At 48.4% G+C, this 21,182-nt stretch overlaps 1 protein-coding gene across 13 annotated transcripts in view; it reads left to right on the top strand.

The window, feature by feature from the left end:
* Atp2b4 (ATPase plasma membrane Ca2+ transporting 4) overlaps positions 1–21,182 on the top strand; it is a 98,685-nt gene that overhangs the window by 42,286 nt on the left and 35,217 nt on the right. For 12 of the 13 annotated variants that reach the window (XM_087580537.1, XM_087580543.1, XM_087580534.1 and 9 more), the window contains 5 exons: positions 5,472–6,131; positions 18,630–18,827; positions 19,323–19,580; positions 20,091–20,216; positions 20,642–20,767. In XM_087580537.1, coding sequence (XP_087436663.1) covers positions 5,939–6,131; positions 18,630–18,827; positions 19,323–19,580; positions 20,091–20,216; positions 20,642–20,767 — 901 coding nt within the window. In that variant the 5' untranslated portion in view covers positions 5,472–5,938. 13 annotated transcript variants of the gene reach the window in all.

The following is a 21,182-nucleotide window of genomic DNA, read 5'->3' as shown; positions in this document are numbered from 1 at the left end:
TTGCAGACCCAGTCTGGCTCTGGTTTACGTGGTGCTGGGGATGGAACCCATGGCCTCCTACAGGCTAGGCAAACATCCCGGGAGCTCAGTTCCACAACCCAGCCCACTTGACCCTTTGGGAAGCGTTGGAACGCCAGAGAGATGCAACCTGAGCAGGACCTCTCTGCACAGGTCATTAGGGGTCAAAGGCCAAGATAGGTGGTGGGGCGAAATGTGTATCTGCATCCTTGGCTCTTCTCAGGTGGGCACTGCATGCTCTTAGAGCCCTGCCAGCCTAGAGCCCGGTCCACCCTGCTTCAGGACAGTGTTGGGGTGGTGATACGGAGTGGGAGAGGAGGGAAGGATTGGCCAATGTCTTCTCGTGGTGAGCTTTGAATCTACCACTACCTGGAAAAAAAAATATCAAAGGGTGTTTCGCCTATTTCAAAGTCTTCGGGTCATGAGCAAGAGACCAATAGGTTTCTGTGGCCCTGTGGTTTAGGGGCACCTTCATAGCTTTTTCACTCTCTGTAGCTTTGCTCTCATTTCTGAGGTAGAGTGGATTTGGATTCAGACTAGGGCTCAAACCCTGACTCTCTGGAGACGTATTTGTCTGCCGTAAAATAGGGTTGTTGATGGACGTTCAGTGACTCAGCCTATGTAGTGACGATAATATCCACCGGGAGCACAGCATCCAGTCCTTGTCAGTCACTGCGCTAGGGACCGGATAGCATTTGCGTTCGTGTTACCTATACTTGGTAACGTTCTCACTTTTACACGAAGTGTCAAGTGTAGCAACTATCACAGTGATTGTACCCAGAAAACAGTATTCCCCCTCTTCCCACTGCCCTGCTCCTGACTGAGAAAAAGGTGGAGCTCCCTTTGGGAGGAGGGACACTCGTCAGAGCTAACCACAGGCAGGGCTGGGAGGTGGGGGAGGGGGCGAGCTAAGTAGCAGCTTTCAGATTCTAGTCTGGTGTATCCCGTAGATGCCATCTTACCTGCCCAGATGCTCTTCTCTGTCACCCTCAGGTACTAACAACCTGCCCTAAAGCAAAAACCCTTGGCCCAGATCAAAGCACAGAACAGAGAAGGACATGCACGTCTGCTCTCCTAAGCTATTCCAGTTGAGTGGTCCATGTCATTTATTACTCCAGGCAGTCTGTCTGCAGTGCTGCCCCAACCTGGAGGCCTAAGTCGGAGCCCCCTGCCCCCTTTTCTCCATTTCCCAGCATGCTTTCTTGCCTGTGCCTCATCCAGTTTCAGAGACATCTATGGTTTGGGAGGACTCGGGGACAGATTCCTTCCATAATTGCAAAGATGACCTCCTCTGTCACCTACATAGGCAGAGTTGCCCCCTTCCCCGATGGTCTGGAAATGAACCCCTTTTTCAATACACCAGGAGAGGTAGGAAGGAGTTCCTTAGACAGAACTGAAAGACTAATGGGGCAGCTGTCAAGCTTTGGTGACCTAGCTCAAGGGTTTTCTCCTTATGTGGGGTTCTTGCTAATGAATCTCAGTGCACCACTCATCAGAAGGTGTGGGGTGGCATGCGGCTCCAGTGCATCGAGAAGCAGGGCTGAGTGGTCACATGAAGTAATGTCATTTCTTGCCCCAGGCAGGAAGGAGGAGACTTCAGCCTTGTAGCCTATTATCCCCTGGGTTAGAAAAGACTGGAGACAGGATGGGTAACATACCCAGCCCAGAATGCTTTCCGAAGCCCAGTGACTGACTAATCCCAGCCCCAGAGGTAACACCTCCCTGGCTGGAGTACTGGTGGCTCACAGATTTTTCTTCAGCAGTTGCCTAATAAGGGTAGGAGCAAGCTCAGCAGTTACCAAGAGCTCACGGTCTAGAAACCTCGTGTGTCCCTCAGTGCAGTGGGACTTTAGTAGATCCCACTGAAGCCTGAGGTCTCCGTCACACACTGTTACTTGGACTGGAAATCAATGGCCCGACAGCTGATATGCTGGGTATATGTGACCCTCTGGGAGCAGTTCTGTAGCATTCTGCCTTCTAATCTTCTGTGCCTGCTTCCATAGGTTGCCTGTGTGAAAGGAAGACTTTCTCTCTCTTGAACCCTCGGAGAGGTTCAAAGTAAGAAATCTGAACTTAGCCCTGTCTCGTTCTCTTGAGACCCAGACCATAGATGCTAATGACACTTGCGAATGACTACTGCCCAATTCATGGTATTGTTAAGGAATCGGCCTTCGAATTTTCTTTTCCTTGTAGGGTGGGAGCTGCCTGGAGAGGAAAAAATGGAGAGGTTTGTAGAGCAAATGTTCTCCTGCTTAAAGTACAAGAAAACAGAAGTTCACTCAGATCAAATGAGGTTTTTCTCCCATTGCTCGAATGCCCTGTGCTTAACATCAAACATCCTTCCAACATTCTGAAACACGTGTTCGTTAAGCCCAGAATGCCCTTCCTCTGTTACTGCCTTAGCCCGATGTGTTAGGTCGGGCTGAGTCTTCTCCTAGTTAAAGGTCCTTGCAGACTAAAGGTGGCTGGGAGGGTAGCAGGTGTGTTTCTGAACGTGCTACGGGTGTACTCAGTAATAAAAATATCAACAAAGTGCCCACGAGATACAAGCTCTCTTTTAGGTGGTGGGGAGAAGGCAGTGAACAAGTTGGGCAAAAGAATCCATGGCTTCACAGACTAAACGCTGCAGCGGGCAGGGACGGAAACGATAAAAATCATCAAGAATAGCGGCTCGTACCTGTAATCCCACCCCTTAGGAGGCAGAAGGTGGGGTGAGGTGTGTGTGTGTGTGTGTGTGTGTGTGTGTGTGTGTGTGTGTGTGTGTGTGTGTTGAGTTTACAGCCAACCTGGGCTGTATTGTGAGCCTCTTGACAGCCTGGGCTCCATAACAAGACTATATCTGTACAGGCTGGAGAGATGACTCATCCGTTAAGAGCACCGGCTGCTCTTCCAGAGAACTCAGGTTCTGTTCCCAGCACCCACGCGGCAGCTCGCAACTTCTGTAACACAAGCTCCCGAGGATCTGATAATCCTCTTCCAGCCTCTTTAGCTACAAGGCGTGCACGTGCTACACAGACACCCCACGCAGGCAAAATAACCATATATGTAAAAAAATTTAAACTAAGAAAAGTAAAATGTACCAGACAGTGGTAGCAAAAGCCTTTACTCCCAGCACTAGGGAGGCAGGGGCAGGGGCAGAGGCAGATCTTGGAGTTTGGGGCCAGCCTGGTCTACAGAGTGAGTTCTAGGATGGTCAGAGAAACTCTGTTTCAGGGAAAAAAGAAAAGAAAAGGAAGGAGGGAAAGGAAGAGAAAAAGCAAGAAAGGAAATTAAAGTCTGACTTCCAGCTTCATGCTCGTCAGCGCGGTCTTGAACATCCCCCTCAAAGGTTAAGGGTCAAGATGGTTCTCCTGCTGCTGCAGCCCCTCTCAGTCCTTAGAGGCTTGGAGAACTAAACTAGGATAAAGTCCGCTGACAGTTGGTGGGGGAGATGCATTCCAAGATACTCACTGGATCCCTGAGAATAACAGAAGCCTGTGCATACTCATACACACACTTTTTTTTCCTAGAAGATACTTCCTATAACATTTACTTTTAGAGGCAGGGCCTTGCCTTGTACCTCTGACTGACCCTCAAACTTGTAACACTCCTGCCTTGACCTCCCTGAGTGCTGGGATCATAAGAGTTCACCATTATACCTCGTGACCGAGTTTAGAGATTAGGCACAGAGACTGAGGAGAGAATTTAGTTGGTAAAACACTTGCATACAAGCCTGCAGGCCCGAGTTCAGTCCCCACTGCCCACATAAAAGGCGAGGTGGTGGCATGTGCTGGTACCAGCTCTGGATAGGCAAAGACAGGAGGATCTCTGGAAGTCGCTGGCTGGACAGCCTAGTGTATGGGGAGCTTTAAGTCAACGAGAGACCCTAGCCCAAAGTTTACCTATGTCCTCTAAGCACATGTATACACACAAAAAGGCATACGTAAGTTAGGTACAGGAAGAAATTAACAAAAATAATTAGCAGAATAATTAGGCAATTGTGACGGCATAGTTATGTGAATGTGTGTCCCCTTCCTGTACCATCGTCTGATCTTCTTTCCATGGGATTTGAATGGGAAGGGACTGCGACTGCTGGTGTGGGTCCTGCTCCTACGATAATCTTAATGATGGAGTTAGACCTACTGCCTCAGGGAACCTTCTTGGGATTCCCTGCTTGCTCAACTTATTGTGAGCCTGGGTACTGGGGAGGTGGATGGGGCATGCTGGCTGAGGGGGAGACGTGTGATAACCTCCATCCCAGAGGAACCTGCCTAAAACATGATTGGTTAGAATCAGCAGGGGCTTTGGCCAGATGGGATTTCTAGAGAAAATAATTGATAAAAAGAACCAAGTATTTCTCTGATGACTCTAGAGTCAGGTTAACCTTCTGGAAGAAAAAAAAAAAGCATCTGTTTATTACCCAGCCAATTGAAATGCCTTACCAGGCCCTGGCAGCATAAACCAATTGCAGGGCTGCTATTTAACCAGAATGAGGCCCTATGTACTGTACAACATGTAGCTAGCCCTTGTCTGCAGCTGAGCACAGGGCTCAGCTCAGTCTCTAAGCCACCTTCACCCCCGCTCATCCCCACATACACCTAGTTGTGCCAGCCCACCTCAGCCAGCATGTGCTCCAGGTAACAACTATCTTGCTGAGGGAAAAATGCCTACTTTTCTCTGATGTGTCACTATGCTAATGTGAGTTCCCCTGGTGCTCTCTCCCTCTAAGGACAGTGTCTGTTTATGGACTGAACAAACCGCTCTCTTATCTCTCCTTCCCTGGAGAAACTTGAACACTCATAGGTTTCAGGCTTACTATCTTTCTTCCTCAGAGGTCTACCTGCCCCTTATAGAAAAACTGAATCCGCCCTGTGCCATAAACTGTTAGCCTGTTTCATTCTTTCCTTACCAGGAAAAGCCTCTGGGAGGGCTTAGCTCTGAGACCAAAATTTGGTGCCGTAGGTTTCCAAATTTTCATACCACTGAAGGCTGAACATTCTAAGAGACCTTTAATCAGCTTGTCTTCCTGGTTTATAAGTGTCTGTGTTGGGAGTAGATGGCACCCAGGCAAGCCACCACTCTTCTCCCCCTTGGGTCTAGATTCCTTTTCTGATTCTTCTCACATCTTACAGGTAAGAGAAGACAAATGTATTCTGTAATCAGTCAGCCCATGAAGTAGGGGGAGCATTAGAGGTCATAACTTTTTATATGCGAGTTTCTTAAGTTAATTTGTGTGGCTTGATTTAGAAGAAGTAAGACTTAAAGATAATGTTTCTGGGAGAAAGTCTTACCAGTCAGCAGGCCTACCTCGGGCTTCCCATGAGTCTGGACACTCAGCTTAGGCCTCAGTTCTCAGTTCCGTTCAGACACCAACTGTCATTTAAACCCTTCTGCTGGAGAGTAACTTGCAGAGCCTGGATCCTCATGGCTGCTCTAATTGTTTCCTTTTGTCTTTTTTTGCATCTCTATTCCAGAGGCCTAGCCATCATCGTTATCCAGGGAGCCCTCCTCTTTCTGCTGACGCCACCCTACCATCGAAACTGCTGGTTGTTGCTAAGGTTGCCCCCATGGTAACATGCCTATCCTGTTTACACTTCTATATGAACAAGTAGTCTAAACTAGGAACCTACGTACTCTGGACAACCATTTCCGTCTCTACCCAGAGGACACCAATCATCGTGACACTACGTCCGTCTTCTACTAAGTTCCCCCAACCTCTTCCTCCTCTCACTAGTAGACTTAATACAGAAGAAAGGATCTCTAGGCCTGGTGTTGCTACTCTGAAACTTATTGCACAAGATATTGTCAATTTATCCCCTAACTGGGCTCCCAGAGAAGAAAAAAGTGGGAAGAAACGAAGAAGAGAAGGCAAGAGACACTGCTCAGTTAGAGGGGAAACTCTACATCTTCTCTGGTTGAGAGTCTGGTAACCGAAGGCAAGATGACGAATCCATCAGGACATAACTTGCCAGCCAACTCGGTAGCTGAGAGCTATGAAGGGGAGTTTGGCTGCACCTTAATGGACCTGAGGAAGCTCATGGAGCTTCGTGCAGCTGATGCAGTGACCCAGATCAGTGCCCACTATGGAAGTGTACAAGAAATCTGCGCAAGACTGAAAACCTCCCCTGTAGAAGGTAAAGGCCGTTTCAAGGGTTGGGGATTGGAGGACAGTGACTAGAATTTTGAAATATTATGTCTAGCTTCTAAGGAAAGTACATTTCTGGAGACCCAATAAGTTGTTTTTTGTCTGGTGGGAAGAGCAGTCATCTAAAGCAGAGATGGCCATTGAAGAGAGGACATGAGGAGCGTTCTACAAGTGCCATGTTTAGGAACCATGATTCTCTAAATCATTCTCTCCTCCGATTTAAGTATCAATCCATAGTATGGCGGGCTCTTATTGGTGATGTAGATGCTCTTGTTAGTATGATCAATTTCCCCGTTCTTTCAGATTTTGATTCTAGGAGAGCATAAGATGGGTATCTTCCTCACACTGACCTTGAAGTTCAATGGGTGAGAAAAGACTACAGGATATAGTATTGCAGCCATCTGAGTACCTTATTGTACACAGAAAATGGGATGCCATATTATAAATATGTCTTTGGACAAATTGGCATTGTCTGTCCTGGGGTTACTGATTTTTTTTAATCCTGTATAATAAAAAATTTTCCCTACCATGTAGGGACCAAACCCAGGACTTTGTACAAGCCCCACCACCACCACTAAGCTGTAGCCTCAGCCCTCTTTTTTACTTTTCAATCTAAGACAGATTCTCACTGCATTACCCAGACTGGACTTGAACTCACTCTGTAGTGTAGGCAGGATTTGAGGTTATGATTCTCCTACCTCAGTCTCCCATTTGGTTGGCCTCAGAGGCCAGGTATATATCTTATACCCTTTGAGTTCAGATATTGGAAATAACGTTTATACATTGCCCACAGGGTTACTGGTATTAAGTAATACAGTGCATATGTGCACACGTGTGTTTGTGTGTGCATGTGCAAACTGATAATAGGTGTTGAATAAATTAAATATAGGCCATATTCCTGGAGAGTTTGCTAAAGTGTGAGTGGCCATGAGTTTCAAAGAAACATAATCTGCAGTGTGGCTAAGGTATGTGTGACTGCAGCTGCTGTCTATTCTCTGTGATCCTTGTCATCTCAGAGGCCTGGTTTTAGGATGACAGTGCTTGGGTGCTCTCAGTCAGCTCCCTGGGCCTTCTAACGTGTGTCTAATACTACCTTTTGGATACCGTCCACTTCCTGCAAGCTGAAGTCTTTGTTTTTGTTATTGTTGTTGTTGTTTGGAGGTTTTATGATTGATTGGTTGGTTGATTGATTGATTGATTGATACAAGGTTTCACTTCGTAGCCCAGGCTGGTCTCAAACTTAAACAAATCATCCTGCCTTGGCCTCCCAATCACTAGCACTAGAACTTATAGGCATGCGCTGCCACACCCACCATCCCCTCCTATGTTTGTTTCCCTGGGACAGTCTCACTTTGCTAACAAAGTTGACTGGGAATTTGGGACCCTCCTGCTTTAGCTTTTTCTAAGTGCTAGGATTGCAGACATGCAGCACCATGCCTGTCCCCTAAGTGACTTTCTCAGTGACTTATACAGAGTGTAGGCTGTAAGGAAAGTCTGTACCTCCTTGTGCTTACCTGAGACACTACAGGTGTTTACAGACCTACATCAGAACTGAAGCTGGATCTTCCTGTTTTCCTTCTTTTATTGTTCTGGTCAGATGTTTCTTTGACAAAGTGGGACTTGGGGATCCAGTAAGCTAGAACTTGGGGGCTCCTCAGAACAGGATCCAGACTTTCCTCCCATCTCTCTAACCTTCTCATATAGCTATGACAATTTACCTTCTCTAAGAAGCCAGTCTGTTACCAGAAGACCATTCACAGGCCTCTCAGCCTCCTATGATTTTGTCACCTGTGGGAGGCTCCTGCAGATTAATAACGGGAATACGAGAATGAGTCTAGATTCTAGTTAGAAACCAACATGAAGTAAGTTTGAGTAGATTGGGGTCAGGGAGCGTGCACTTAAAGCCTTTCTTCCTCAGGAACTGAGAGGAGACACTCATGAACCTGGATGTTTAAAACTAGCCTGGCTAGGGAGCAGTGGTAGTAGTAAGGAAAATAGAGTGCCCCCTTATTCTTTGATATTTGCTTGGATTGAGCACATGCTTAGTGTAGATAGAACTCTGTAAATTATAGCTAAAATGGAGCCTTGAAGGACCATGAGATTTTTTAACACTAACATGGTTTTGTTAGCCTCTGTTTACACAATTCTAGAGGCAGATATGACTTACTTTTAAATTAAGTTTTCTTACCTTTCATTAACTTTGTTGTTTGACTAGCACTTAATTTCAGAATTTTCTGTCTAGGCTGAAGGGTTTTAATGACCCACCCGAGGTCTTTGTAACGGGTAGAAAATAATGGAGCAGTTTCTATATTTTGACCTACAGTCTATCAATATTCTGTTGCCTCTTTTGTACAGAATTACAGAGGACTTAAAAATGGGTTTTGCATTTTTAAAAGATGTTTTATTTGTGTGTATGTGAATACACACAAATAAATTTGAGTAAGTTCATGTGCATCATGAATGCTGGTGCCTTAAGTTGCCAGAAGTTGGTGTCATGGATCCCCTGGAACTAGAGTTCCGTGCAATGGCGAGTTGACATGTGGGTGCTGGGAACCGAACCAAGATCTTCTGCAAGAGCAGGACGTGCTTTTAACTGCTGAGCTATTTTTCCAGCCCTGGTTTTGCATTTTAACGTCTGGTAAAACATGGCATTGGGCCCAATGCTCATGCTAATACTGTTCCTGCACTGCATTAGTGTTGGAGTGAGGTTGCCCCTCAGGCTAGAGTAGGTCAGAATAAAGAGGACCTGGGAGTGGGGATCTGGGTTACTTCAGCATTTGACTGTGACTGGCCACAAGGTTTAGAGAGTGACCAGAAAAGAGGAGGGACATTTAGAGAAATAAGAAAGGCCAGGAAAGATGTAGAATAAGCCTCAGGCACCAGTCTACATTTGTTTGTTTGTTTGATGTTATGTGTGTCAGTGCATTTGTATATGTTCCATGTGCAAGCTTCTTGTTGCCTGTGGAATTCAAATAGAGCATCAGGTCCCCTGGAGCTGGAGGTACAGATGGTTGTAAGTCATCATGTGGGTGCTGGGAACCAAACCCGGGTCGCTTAGAAAGGAGCCAGTGCTAGCCATCACTCCAGCCCCAAGTTCTCAGTCTTTGTGGTTTTATATAAACAACTGTGAAGACACAGGGCTGGGAGCTTAAAGGACGCTTTGTCAAAGCCAGCTTGTCATTTAGCACCGATGGAACCCTTCTCATTTTCTTGCTTCTCTCCCAGTTCCAGTTCCTTTCTTTAAAAAAAAAGTTTATAATATCATATCATCAACTATATCTAATAGTGGGCTACAACATTTTCATACACATGCATAATGCATTTTTATCACATCTGCCATCACCTTCTCTGGTCCCCACCTCCCTACCCCGATCACTTCGTCTTCCCAACTCATCCCCCTTCTATTCTCACTTCTCATGTCTTCTTCTTCTTCTTCCTCCTGGTCTCCTAAAGACCCATTGGACTTCACTAGAGTTGTTACATAAACATGGGTGACAGATCATTTACAGAGCATAGGTACCCTACCAGTGGGTACCTGCCCTAGAGGGAAAAGGTCTCTGGCCTCTCCCATCCCACTCTCACAATCATTAACTGCCCATAGACCCTCAGGGAGAGTTGGGCCTCATAAGCCCTTCCTTCTCCCATCCCAACTTTTCTTGTCCGCTTCCGCTTGACAGAAAAGGAGAAGGGAACATGTGTTGAGTCTGACTGAGTGGGGTTCCCCTTGCCTCAGGGACAAAGGGAGGCATGTTCTCAGCCTTCCATATGCCCTCTCTGTCACCGTACCCCAGTTAGGGGAAACATTGTTTTCTGGGGAGCAGGTAGATTGGCAAGTAGGAGGAACCTCTGGGCACAGAGAAGAGAGGTCAGAAAAGGGAGCTTTAAATAAACTGTAAATCGCTCGCACAAGGCTTCTTTCAAATGGCTAAAGACGATCTCTGCTGTATGTGGATGTAGATAAATGTTGGTTGGATCTCCCATCTCATGTTATATCTCCAGCTTCCACACGGTCCCTCTCCACACAGGATGACAGCACAGCAATGAAGGTCAATCGATAAGCCTTCCACTGTACCCACTACTAGTACCTACTCTGTAGATGACCTCACGTTGGTGACCATGAAAGTAGGCACCGTCCCTCCTCCCACAGAGCTTACGGGCCAATAGAAGTTATACACAAATGAAAAATAATTGTAAAATTTTGCCACTGTGCTGTGTTGGGGAGAGAAGCATCTTGAGGAGCATAGAGCTCAGAAACTAAGATGAAGGACTGATGGATAAGAAAGGGGCTTAGGAGTTGAGCGAGAGGCTGCCCCTCTGCGTTATCTAAGACTTGCCAGGGCTACTCCAGCTTCGACATGCTGTGTGCTGACTGCACCCCTTCCGGAGCGCTCCTAGTTTACAAGGCGAGCATCTTAGCCTTCCCTAACTACTGAGTAGCTGTTAGGATTAGGGAGATAAGATTCTTTCAGGGACTAGCCAGAGGGAGGAGAATTTGTTTGAAGGCAGACCAAATTATAATTTAGAGGTCATTAATTACAAGATTTAGATTGACAGCTCCTGTCACCTTAAGACCTCTGGGGTTTTCCTGTGTTCCTGTCTCCATGTGCTACCCAAAACTGGCCATTTTCCCATTGTCTGGAACTTATTGGGATTGGGCTTTTCCTCCACAGGGCAGACTAAAATAAGTCGAAATCCCCCTTCTACCACCATCCCTGGAAAAGTGCTGGGAATCAAACCAGAGGTCGGCCATTACTACACAAGCGCTCGTCACTAACCTCAGACCTGAAGCTTCTAATAGCGTCATCAGTCTGGACAAAGATTGATACACACCCAGTAAATGTTCACCTGTGGCACATCAGAATTGCTGTTAGTCCTTCAAACACTAAAACGTTATAATAAGATACACAGGCCTAGACCTAGAAATGGATGAGGTAAAATAGAAATTTCTAGGACTTTCTCCCCTGCTCTCCAACAGGTAGAAGCATGACCCCCCACCTACACACACACACACACACACACACACACAGAGAGAGAGAGAGAGAGAGAGAGAGAGAGAGAGAGAGAGAGAGAGAGAGAGAGAGAACACCGTTCCAGGGTTAGTATAGGGAAGTGCAGTGCTGGGTGAGTGAATACAGACGGACTAGGTGTGATGAAAAGACAGGCACCTGTCTACTTTGTCTTTCTTTCTTCTCTGATATTCATAATCCACTCTGGAATATCAGTTTGGCAGAGCTCATGAATCTGAAAGGCGCAACTTTTCATCCTGGCCTCTGCCCCTAGCCTTCTCGGATTCTTGCCCCACCTCTCCTGGGGCTGCCAAGTTCCTTCTTAGCAACTTCTCTGGGCCTAGCTGCAGAGACTAGCCTTCTGTGGTCCAGTGAGCCACCACCCGTCCAGTAAATCTGCTAATGCTCATTTAAAGTCTCACACTGGAGGAATATCTTGGAAGGAGGGAAAGGGACATATAGGCATAGCCTGATTCAAACGGTTAGAAAAGCTGGCTGGCCTGGGTTTGATCAGTGTGGGCCAGACCAATGGCCTCATTAGAGAAACTCTTAATGCTGGGTGGAGGAGTGAGAAGGGTGCCTGCTAACATTTGGAGGTAGAGGATGGGAGGAATTGGGAAAACAGGAGGGTGAACGTGGTAAAAATGCCCTCTCCTGTCCCAACAGCAAAGGCCTCTAAGAGCCCTGGACTTTCCCTGTATGGTTTAAGCTTCATGAATTAGGCCAGAACTATCCAGGCCCAATCCAATTCTGCCTACCTTTAACCACGCAGCAGCTCCTCGCTCAGAGCTGAGCATCTGTTTGCTGACATAACGTACTAGGCAGGGGTTAGAGATACCAAGAACTTCTGGGCCTGACAGTGGTCCCCCCCCCCCCGCAGCCTACCCCCACCCCTGGCATGGAACCTTTATGCTGGGTGCCTCGGTGTTTCCAAGAATCACTGTGTTCCTGAGCTTGCTTGGCCTTTTTCTGTCTAGTTAGTGTTTGATAGTGGCCTTCTACTCCTCCTACCTCCGAGCTACACTCCAGCGTCTAGTTTGGGGTGAGTGCAGCATTTGTTTGTTTATTCGTTTGTTTGTTGGTCTTCTATTCACAGTGATCCTCCTGCCTCAACCCCTCAAATGCTAGAATGGTAGGCACGTTCCATTCCTGACTCTCGCTTTGACTTCTTTTTCTAGTTAGTTAGATAGTTATAGTTTATTCTATGTGTATGAGGTTTCCCCAGAACATGTGTATGCACTGTGTCCGTGACCGGTACCAGCCAGAGGATGTCAGAAGAGGCCATCAGACCCCCCCGGAACTAAAGTTAGAAATAGCTGTGAGCCACCTTGCACTGTGCTGGGAACTGACCCGGGTCCTCTGCAAGAGCAACGAGCGTTCTTAACCACTGAGCCATCTCTCCAGCCTCTTCCTTTTCTCCCGTTGAGACAGGGTCTCACACAGGCTAGGCTGGCTTCAAACGTGCTAAGTAGCTAAGGATGGCTTTGAACTCCCGATCCTCATGTCTGCACCTCCAGAGTGCTGGGATTACAGTATTGTACTGCCTTGTCGTGTTTTATATGGTGCCGGGGATTGAACCCAGAGCTTTGCACACATCAGCCAAGTGCCCTACCAACTGAGCTATGCCCCCAGCTCCTCCTCCGTTGGCTTTTAACCTGTTGTGTCACCTTGAGCTTTCAGCAGGAGAAAAAGAGAATTGGTGTTCCCTCGCTGGTGGAGGCAGCCAGTCGCATACACCCTTAGGAGCGGGGTTCTTCACTATTTTTATTTAGCTCAGAGGTGTGAGCTCTGGGACTATGACACTGGTTACAGAGGAGCACGAGCGTTCGGTGCAGGAAGGTGGCAACGCAGAGGGATAGAGAGGGCACAGGCTCCGGGGAATCTTTCTCTTCCCTGTGTTAGAGCTGAAATGGAGTCGGCTGCGGGGAGGGGTGGTGAAGACGGGCCCTGGAGATGCTGCCACTCTACAGGGAACATTGCTGTCTAGTCCAGAGTCCTCCTACTCTGACCTTGCATCTGTCCCTCCATCTCAAGGCTAGGAATCCAGGACAGCACATCTCCTGGTTGTGACTGTGTTGAACAGGAGGTGTTGAAGGGTCTTCCATACTGTTTGAAAGCGCAGCATTTGGCCAGGAGCAAGGGCTGGCCCCATCCACAGAACCTCTGATCTTAAGCTAGGTCATCTGTAAGCCAGGCGAGCTCTCTCCATGGAGCTGCATACCCAGATCTTGAAATGTTCCCCAGCGTCTATTCTCATGCACGGAAAAGAAATGACTGCCTTTAGTCAACCTCAAGAAACATCTCCCTTGCCCTGTCTGTGTGGGAGAGGCTTTTCATCCACCTCCTCTGGCAAGATATCACAATCCAGACAGTTGGGAAGTCCCTCATGACCTAGATCCACCCTTTCTGGGGCTGAGCCGACTCTGATAAACTGTGCCTCTACCCACACCGTCTTTGACGTGAATAGGAGGCTAACCAGGTCCTCTCCTGCCGGAGCCACACCACTGTGGGCTGGGCTGCACGCCTCCCAGCCTGGGTCCTGCACGGGCTTATAGCAGATACCCAAAGCACACTACTCCCTGACGCTGACCTGCCCAACCTGAGCAGGCACCCTGCAACTCCCAGCATGGGTGCGGGCAGTGACTTCACAGGCTTCTCTTTGCCTCTCCCAACTAATGTGCTCAGCCTGGTTCAAAAGGCTAGAAGCGCTCTCAGTTTGGGTGGGGCTGTATCTCTCATGTTCTCTATGAAAATTTGTCTCAGGACAAAGTTTCCCCATGAATATCTCGGGAAACCCCTTTTACTGTGTTTTCTGAATAGCCTTCTTGCCAAGTCCTCCTTCCCTCTCCAGGAGGCTGTGTAAGTATTTGAGAAGCCACTGAGGAGATCGGGGCCCAAAACATTTTTCTGGGCTGGACAAGTATTTGTGTGAAATTAAAGCTGCTGAGATCAAGGCTGGGAAGCCTCTCTGGGGTGGAAAGAATGAAGTGGAAAGCCCAAAATTGGGAATTGGCAGGGCTCCCAGCCCCACATGGCTTTCCTGTGCAACACCACATGTCAGAGAGGATTCCCAAGGCTCCTCTGGCTAACACCCAGGGCCCGCCCTGCCCTCCTGCGGAGCTCTCTGGGAACCTGGGCAGCCTCTTGGCTTCTTAAGGAAGCTTTCGTTCAGTCTGTATGACTGAAGGTGGGGCAGATAGATGAGTGACAAATGGCTAAGGGGTGTCAGGGAGGCGAAACAGCCCAGTAAGGAAGGGTGCCTGATGCCAAATCTGATGATCTGAGTTTGATCCCCCAGACGTACCTAGTGAAAGGAGAGAACAAACTTCTACACATGCTCTATGTGTGTTTGTGTGTGTGTGTGTGTGTGTGTGTGTGTGTGTGTGTGAAAGAAAAGGGCAAGAGGGAGCAAGCGTGTACCTTTAAGGGAACATCTAGGTGACAGCAAGTCCTACCTTTTATATTACCTAGAATGTATTTTGTTTCATTTGCTTGAGTCCAGAAAGGTCATGGGAGCCTTGGCTTAGTGAGGAGCACAGGCTTCGTAGAATGGAATGGACTCTGGCGAGCCTGAAGCACCATCTCTGAGGACAGGAAAAGGGCAGGAAACAACCTCTCCAGTGGTAGCCCATAGAGGCAGCCCTGGTCTGCTCAGAGATACAGAGGTGACTGGGTTAAACCCTCTAGCATAAGAAACAACATAGCCATCTGCCTGGAAGTCCCAGCAATCCAGGGTGCGTTGGCCACACTAGAATAGAGCCTCCGTTGAAGCCTGCTGTTCTCATGTCCCAGGAGGCTTAGAGTAGAGGTTGGTGGCATCCAGCTGCCTCCTGTGGGTGGCCAGGAGCCCATCAGCTCGTTAGGACTTAGCTGTCTCGTGCACCAAGTTGGGTTGATAGTAACGTCCTCCAGTGGCTGCGGATGTCTGAAGGAGAAGCACAGTGTGCCCGCTGCCACACAGCAGTCACCCAAACCTTAGTAATGGACTTTGTCCATTACTCATCCACTGGGTTCATTCAGCAGCCTTGAGTATGTGCCTTGGGCTGGCTGCTATAGGCCTTAAGAACAAAGACAAGCACCTGCTCTGGAAGACGGTGGGGCAAGCAACGGATGAGTAAGACCCCAGTGGGAACGAAGGAGAAGACCTGAGAGGGGAGCTGTAGAACATGGTGGAGAGTGGTGAGCACCATGGCTGAGGACAGCCTTAGCCTTGCTGAGATGGGGACAGAGACTCGAAGGATGGGAAGGCCAGCCCCGGAAGAGGCTGTGCTGGGGAAGGGGGTGACACAGCAGCAACAGGTGCAGAAGCTGAAGTAGGGGTAGGGGGTAGGGAGTAGGGGGTAAGAGGTAGGGGGTAGGGGGTAGGAGTTAGAGGGTAGAGGGTATAGGGTAAGGGGTATGGGGTAGGGGTAGAGGGTAGGGGGTAGGGGGTAGAGGGTAGAGGGTATGGGGTAGGGGGTAGGAGGTAGAGGGTAGGGGGTAGGGGATGGGAGGTAGAGGGTAGGGGGTGGGGGGTAGGGGGTATGTTCTGAGAGTAAAGGAAGGGATGTTGAGACAGAACTCTCTGAAGACTGGGAAATGGGAAGGGATGAATGCAGGAGGTTCCTAAGTAGCCTTTGAAGCCATCAAAGGTCTCGGTGCCCAGTTTCACTTCAAATAAAAGCCACATAGGGCTTTAAATAGGTGAGTAGCATGTACTGCCTTACATCGTTAAAAAGATCTTTGTGGAGAAAGAGAGAGGGGTGGGGAGGAGGCACCAGTGATCGTTTGATTATTAACCGAGAGTCTGAGGTCACCCTGCCCTGCACCCTGATAGGTTACTCAGGTAGGCTCGCCTTGGGGAGAGTGTTAGGCTACCAGGGTGTCCCTTAAATTGATATTTTGGATTTTAGGTTTTTAGAGATGGAATTCTATAGCTCAGGCTAACCTGGAGCTCATTATGTAGTCCAGGCTGACGTTGTACTTTCCGGCCATCCTCCTGCTTTAGTTTCTTAAGAGAAAACAGGCCTGAGTCAGCACACCAGGCTCTGGTCTTTACTGTCTGACGTCCTCTCCAGCCCTCACCATAAAGGAGGGAAGGGTGTTTTCTCTCAGTGTTCTGTGGATCCTACAAAATACCCAAACTTCAGTTCTCCTCAAACCGTTCGGTCCACTCAGAGCTGCAATCCCAAGCTGTCACAGCCCTGCCCTTTTCGGTTCTCTAGGGCAAAGAACCAGTGAGTCCTGCCTCCTGGCCACCCTGCCGCTGCATGGCTGGGCATCCAGATGCCCTGCCTAAAACATGCCCCTCCCAGGCCCTCCCCTGCCTTTCTTCCCAGGGCAGGGCAGGCAGAGGAGCCTGGGGACTGTCCTAAAAGAAGCTCAACTCGTCATTCAGTGCTTTGGAGCCAGCCTTGCTTCCCCATGGAGCCCAACTAGCTGCTGAGGTGGAGTGAGGGACTTAAATGCTGGGTTATAGGGCCCTGGATTACAGTCTCAGCCACCATGTCCCCAAACAGTTCCCCTGCCCCTTGCCTCCTAAAGAGTGAAAATGGCCTCCAGTCCCTCACTTCACAAAATGATACTAAATCACACCATCCTGCCGACTTCAGGCTCCTCCCTCTCAGAGCCAGAAGACTCTCCACTCCTGCTGCTGCTGATTTTGTGAGTCCCCAGGAGGAGTGGAAGCCACCTCCCACCCCACAGGCCATATTCCCTGTGACCTTGCCCATTTTCATGCATCTTTTTCCAACTTGTTCAGTGGAAAAAAGAATGTTCACCCTCACACTGAGCCTATTCCTTTCCTTGGGGTCCGGAGGTCTCCGTGTTGAGCGAGCGTGGAGTCTCTGACATCCTGGCCTCCACTCTGTCCTTGCTCCTTCCAGGCACACACATTTCCTTGCTTTGTGTGAATCTCAGGGAGTAGAGAATCCCCTGCCCCTGACTCTGAGCTTCCTTGGCTGTCGACCTGTTTTCAAGACAAAGATTACCTCACCCTGTCTGTGGTGGAACCCATCAAACAGGCAGCCAACAGCATCCAGGGCCAAAGACAAACAAACAAACAAACAAACAAACAAACAAACAAAAAACACCAATTTATTGCAAATACAACTTAATGAATGCCTACTTGGGTTACCAGCTAGGCAGGCTTCCCCATTGCCTCTTAACCCCTGTAGGGTCCAGAAGAGAGGCCAAAATTCTAAGGAAGCCACTGAGTATAATTCCGTCTCCCCACCCTCCAGGCCGGGAGAGAGAGAGAGGTTTTAGGAGTTACTTGTTCTGTTTTAGTGGGGAAAAGGCTGGTTGTCCATTAACTGTGTAGCATCTGGAAACTTCGTGGCCTTGCTTGGTTCATTTTCAACCTGAGCTGTAATACTTTGTCTAGTTCATACCAAGTACTTAGTGCTTAGTGCTTAATGATACAACTTGCTGGAGGTCGAGTAGAAAGGTGGGGATGATACACCTAAGGCTACCTTGCCTTGGGGAGTTCTACTTCAGTGACCTTAAGCTCCTAGAAGTTGGTAGCTAGTTCTTTCTGGCCCAAGCACCTATGTTCAGGTCATTGCCAGAATTTGCACGCTTCTCTGAGGAAAGAGCCCTGTGCATCCCAAGAACATTCTTGTGCTTCTGTTCTTAGAGTTAAGGCCTTGGTGTGCAGCATAGCTCCCGAGAAACAGATGACATTTACTTAGCCTGGTCACTAGGGGCCCCTCCAGAGGCCAGCTTGTCAGCCTATTCACTTATAAACTTTTAAAGTCCCCATAGTCCTGGAGTCCTGAACAAACTAGGGTGGTAGACCACATGCTCTCTGCATTCTAACCCCAGGTCTCAGAACTGGACATGGGGTCTTTTTTATTTTTTTTAATGTCTTTTACTAACCCATACACTGGTTTGTAAGTCAGACAACAATCTGGCACACTGATGTCTGTCAAAGGGGCCCTAAGATGCCCCTCAGAAGGGCCCTCTGGAATACAGTGAGCCATTTAACCATTTTCCTCCATTGTACGGTACTCCGAGTCAGCCCATCTAACCTCCCTGCCTTGTGCCTCTGCCTCCCGAGATTTAGACTCCCCCTTTCTAAACACCAGAAAACCTCAGTGCAGGGTCCAGGGTGGGCAGCTCTGGGGGGTTGTAGTTGTTTACAGTCAAGATCCATCCGCCTTTGCTGACGAAGAATTCCTTCCTTATGCTAGATTCTGGCTTTTACCTCTTGGTTTCAACCATGGCAGTCTTGCTGGTCAGATACTTAGGAAAACCTGCACCGTGGGGGTAGCAGCACCCACATCAGGCAGCTCACAAGCACCTGTGACTCCCGTTCCAGGAGACCCGACGCCTTCTTCTGGCCCCTACAGGTGCCAGTATATACGGGGTATATACTTTCACAGAGGGGCACATATGCACATAACTAAATAACTAAATTAATAGGCCTTTAACTTGACTTCTGATATCACTCCACCCTGTGCCTTACTCTCTCTCTCCCTCTCTCTCCTTCTCCTTCTCAGGTCTGTCTGGGAACCCTGCAGATTTGGAGAAGCGTAGACTTGTTTTTGGGAAGAACATGATACCTCCGAAAAAGCCCAAGACGTTCTTAGAATTAGTGTGGGAAGCCCTGCAGGATGTCACACTCATCATCCTGGAGATCGCAGCCATCATATCCCTGGTCCTGTCCTTCTACCGGCCTCCTGGCGGGGAAAATGAAAGTGAGTGTCTGCGCTGCCGTGTGTGGCTCACCTGAGCCCTTGCCACAACACCAACCACATTCAGTACCAGTGGTTTTCAGGCTGTAGTACAGAATGTTCCTAGCAGGCTCTACAAAGGAGAACTAGTAAGCAAGCCATTCCCCTAACCGTTCCCTTCCTCCTCCACATCCTTACTCAGAACACCAGCCATCCTGTGTCCTTACCTTTGCTCCTCAGTGTGTCCCAACCATAGTGCTTGGCATTATGGGAAATAGCAGTGAGCCCGGCTGCATGTCCTGTGACTTGGATCGGCATACTTTGTGCCGTTTAGTGGCTAACACAAATTAGACCTAGTGATGATAAGAGATAACTCCATCCTGCTCTCTTCCGATTTCCTCGGAAATCTTCACCTCAGAGTTTAATTTTCTGTTTTTCTCTTGTCATGACTGTCCACCTTGTGGAGGATGTATAAACACCACCCTCATTTCAATGACTCTTTCTCCCCTCTTTGGATAGTCTGTGGCCACATTGTAAGTAACCCAGAAGAAGATGAGGAAGGAGAAACTGGCTGGATTGAAGGGGCAGCCATTCTTGCCTCGGTGATCATTGTGGTATTCGTGACAGCCTTCAACGACTGGAGCAAAGAGAAGCAGTTCCGGGGGCTGCAGAGTCGCATTGAGCTTGAGCAAAAATTCTCCATTATCCGGAATGGTCAGCTTATACAACTCCCAGTGGCTGAGATTGTGGTGGGAGATATTGCCCAGGTCAAATACGGTGAGAGCACCATGTTTCCCTGACCTACAACTTCCCCACAACACTCACCCCCCCCACCCCACACACACACATCTAAAGAGTAAGTCCATTGACATGAGGAGATAGGAGTCTCTGAAAGCCTCTGCTAACCCGTGGGAAGGAATTCTGAAGAAAGCCAAAGCCAAAACTCTTTCCAAGGGATTGTCAGACGTTTACCATGTAAGGCTTAGGAGTAAAAGTATAGACTATTTAGGCCACAGGAAGGTGTTGCTTTGAGGTATGTGTGGCACTAAGTATCAAACCCAGGGCCATTTGCAGTATTATAGGTAAGCCCTCTGCCGCTGAGTCCCAAGCCAGCTCTGGAATTACATTCTCCTTACCCTTTTACACAGAGGCTCTTTACACTCTCATGGGACCACGAGGAGAGCATTCCTAAGGTGGCATGGAGGAGCTGGATGGAGGTTCACATGGCTATCCCCTACCAGGTCTCACCCACTCTCCCTCATTGTCCTCCTTCCCCTTATACACTAGGTGACCTGCTGCCTGCCGACGGAATCCTAATCCAGGGAAATGATCTGAAGATTGACGAGAGCTCTTTGACAGGAGAATCAGATCATGTCAAGAAGACTCTGGACAAAGACCCCATGTTGCTCTCAGGTACAGTATCTGGTTGCCCAGGTTGTCAACACAGCCCCCAGATAGTAGGGCCATGGGTTCTGGGCCTTCTTCCCTCTATTGGCTCCATCCCTTCTTCTTCTTCTTCTGGGTTGATATGGCGTAGAAACATGTGGTAGACCTGATTCAGACATGCCAGTAAGATGAGAGACATTTTCCATCAGGTATTGCAGGAGCTCTGTCGTTTGGGAAGATGGCATAAAGTTAATACACAACCTTAACCTCTGTCTCCTTGGCCTGTTTTAAATGAGATCATCTCCTAGCTTCTGCTCACTGCCTACTAAATAAATTATAATCCACAGATGAAAGGGAGCACCATGCTCTCAAATTTGTATTTCATACCAAATCACAGCTAAGAATATCAAACAGCACTCATCCCTCCCCGCCTTCTCCCTCCCCTTTTGCAGGGACTCATGTGATGGAAGGCTCTGGACGGATGGTGGTGACTGCTGTGGGAATCAATTCCCAGACTGGAATCATCTTCACCCTCTTAGGGGCTAATGAGGAAGAAGACGATGAGAAAAAGAAGAAAGGTAAGGGCCTGCTGAATGAGATTCTCCCTCAACTCTGTGATTGACCCAAAGGTCGGAGAGCGGATTCAGATGGGAAAACTGTTCGGAAAGCCTGCTGGGCTGAAGCAACAGACGTCCAGACTCCTTGCCAAGATGTAGATGTCAGTTGTGGGGCTGTAGAGATGGGTCAGGAGTTAAGAGCACTTGTTCTTGCGAAGGACCTGGGTTCAGTTTTCAGCACCCACATGGCTGCTAATAACCATCTACAACTCTAGTTCCAGGAGATCCTATGCTCTCTTCTGGCCTGTGTGGAAACCAGGCACACACATGGTACATAGACATATGTGAAGATACACACACACACACACACACACACACACACACACACACACACTCACTCACTCGTCGACCTTGTGTGTCTGAGGAGCTCCAATGA

This window comes from Rattus norvegicus, chromosome 13, assembly GCF_021556685.1.
Source record: "Rattus norvegicus strain SHRSP/BbbUtx chromosome 13, alternate assembly SHRSP_T2T, whole genome shotgun sequence".
Lineage (NCBI taxonomy): Eukaryota > Metazoa > Chordata > Mammalia > Rodentia > Muridae > Rattus > Rattus norvegicus.
The sequence above is the reverse complement of the archived record's forward strand: the minus strand, read 5'-3'. Positions and strand labels throughout refer to the sequence as shown.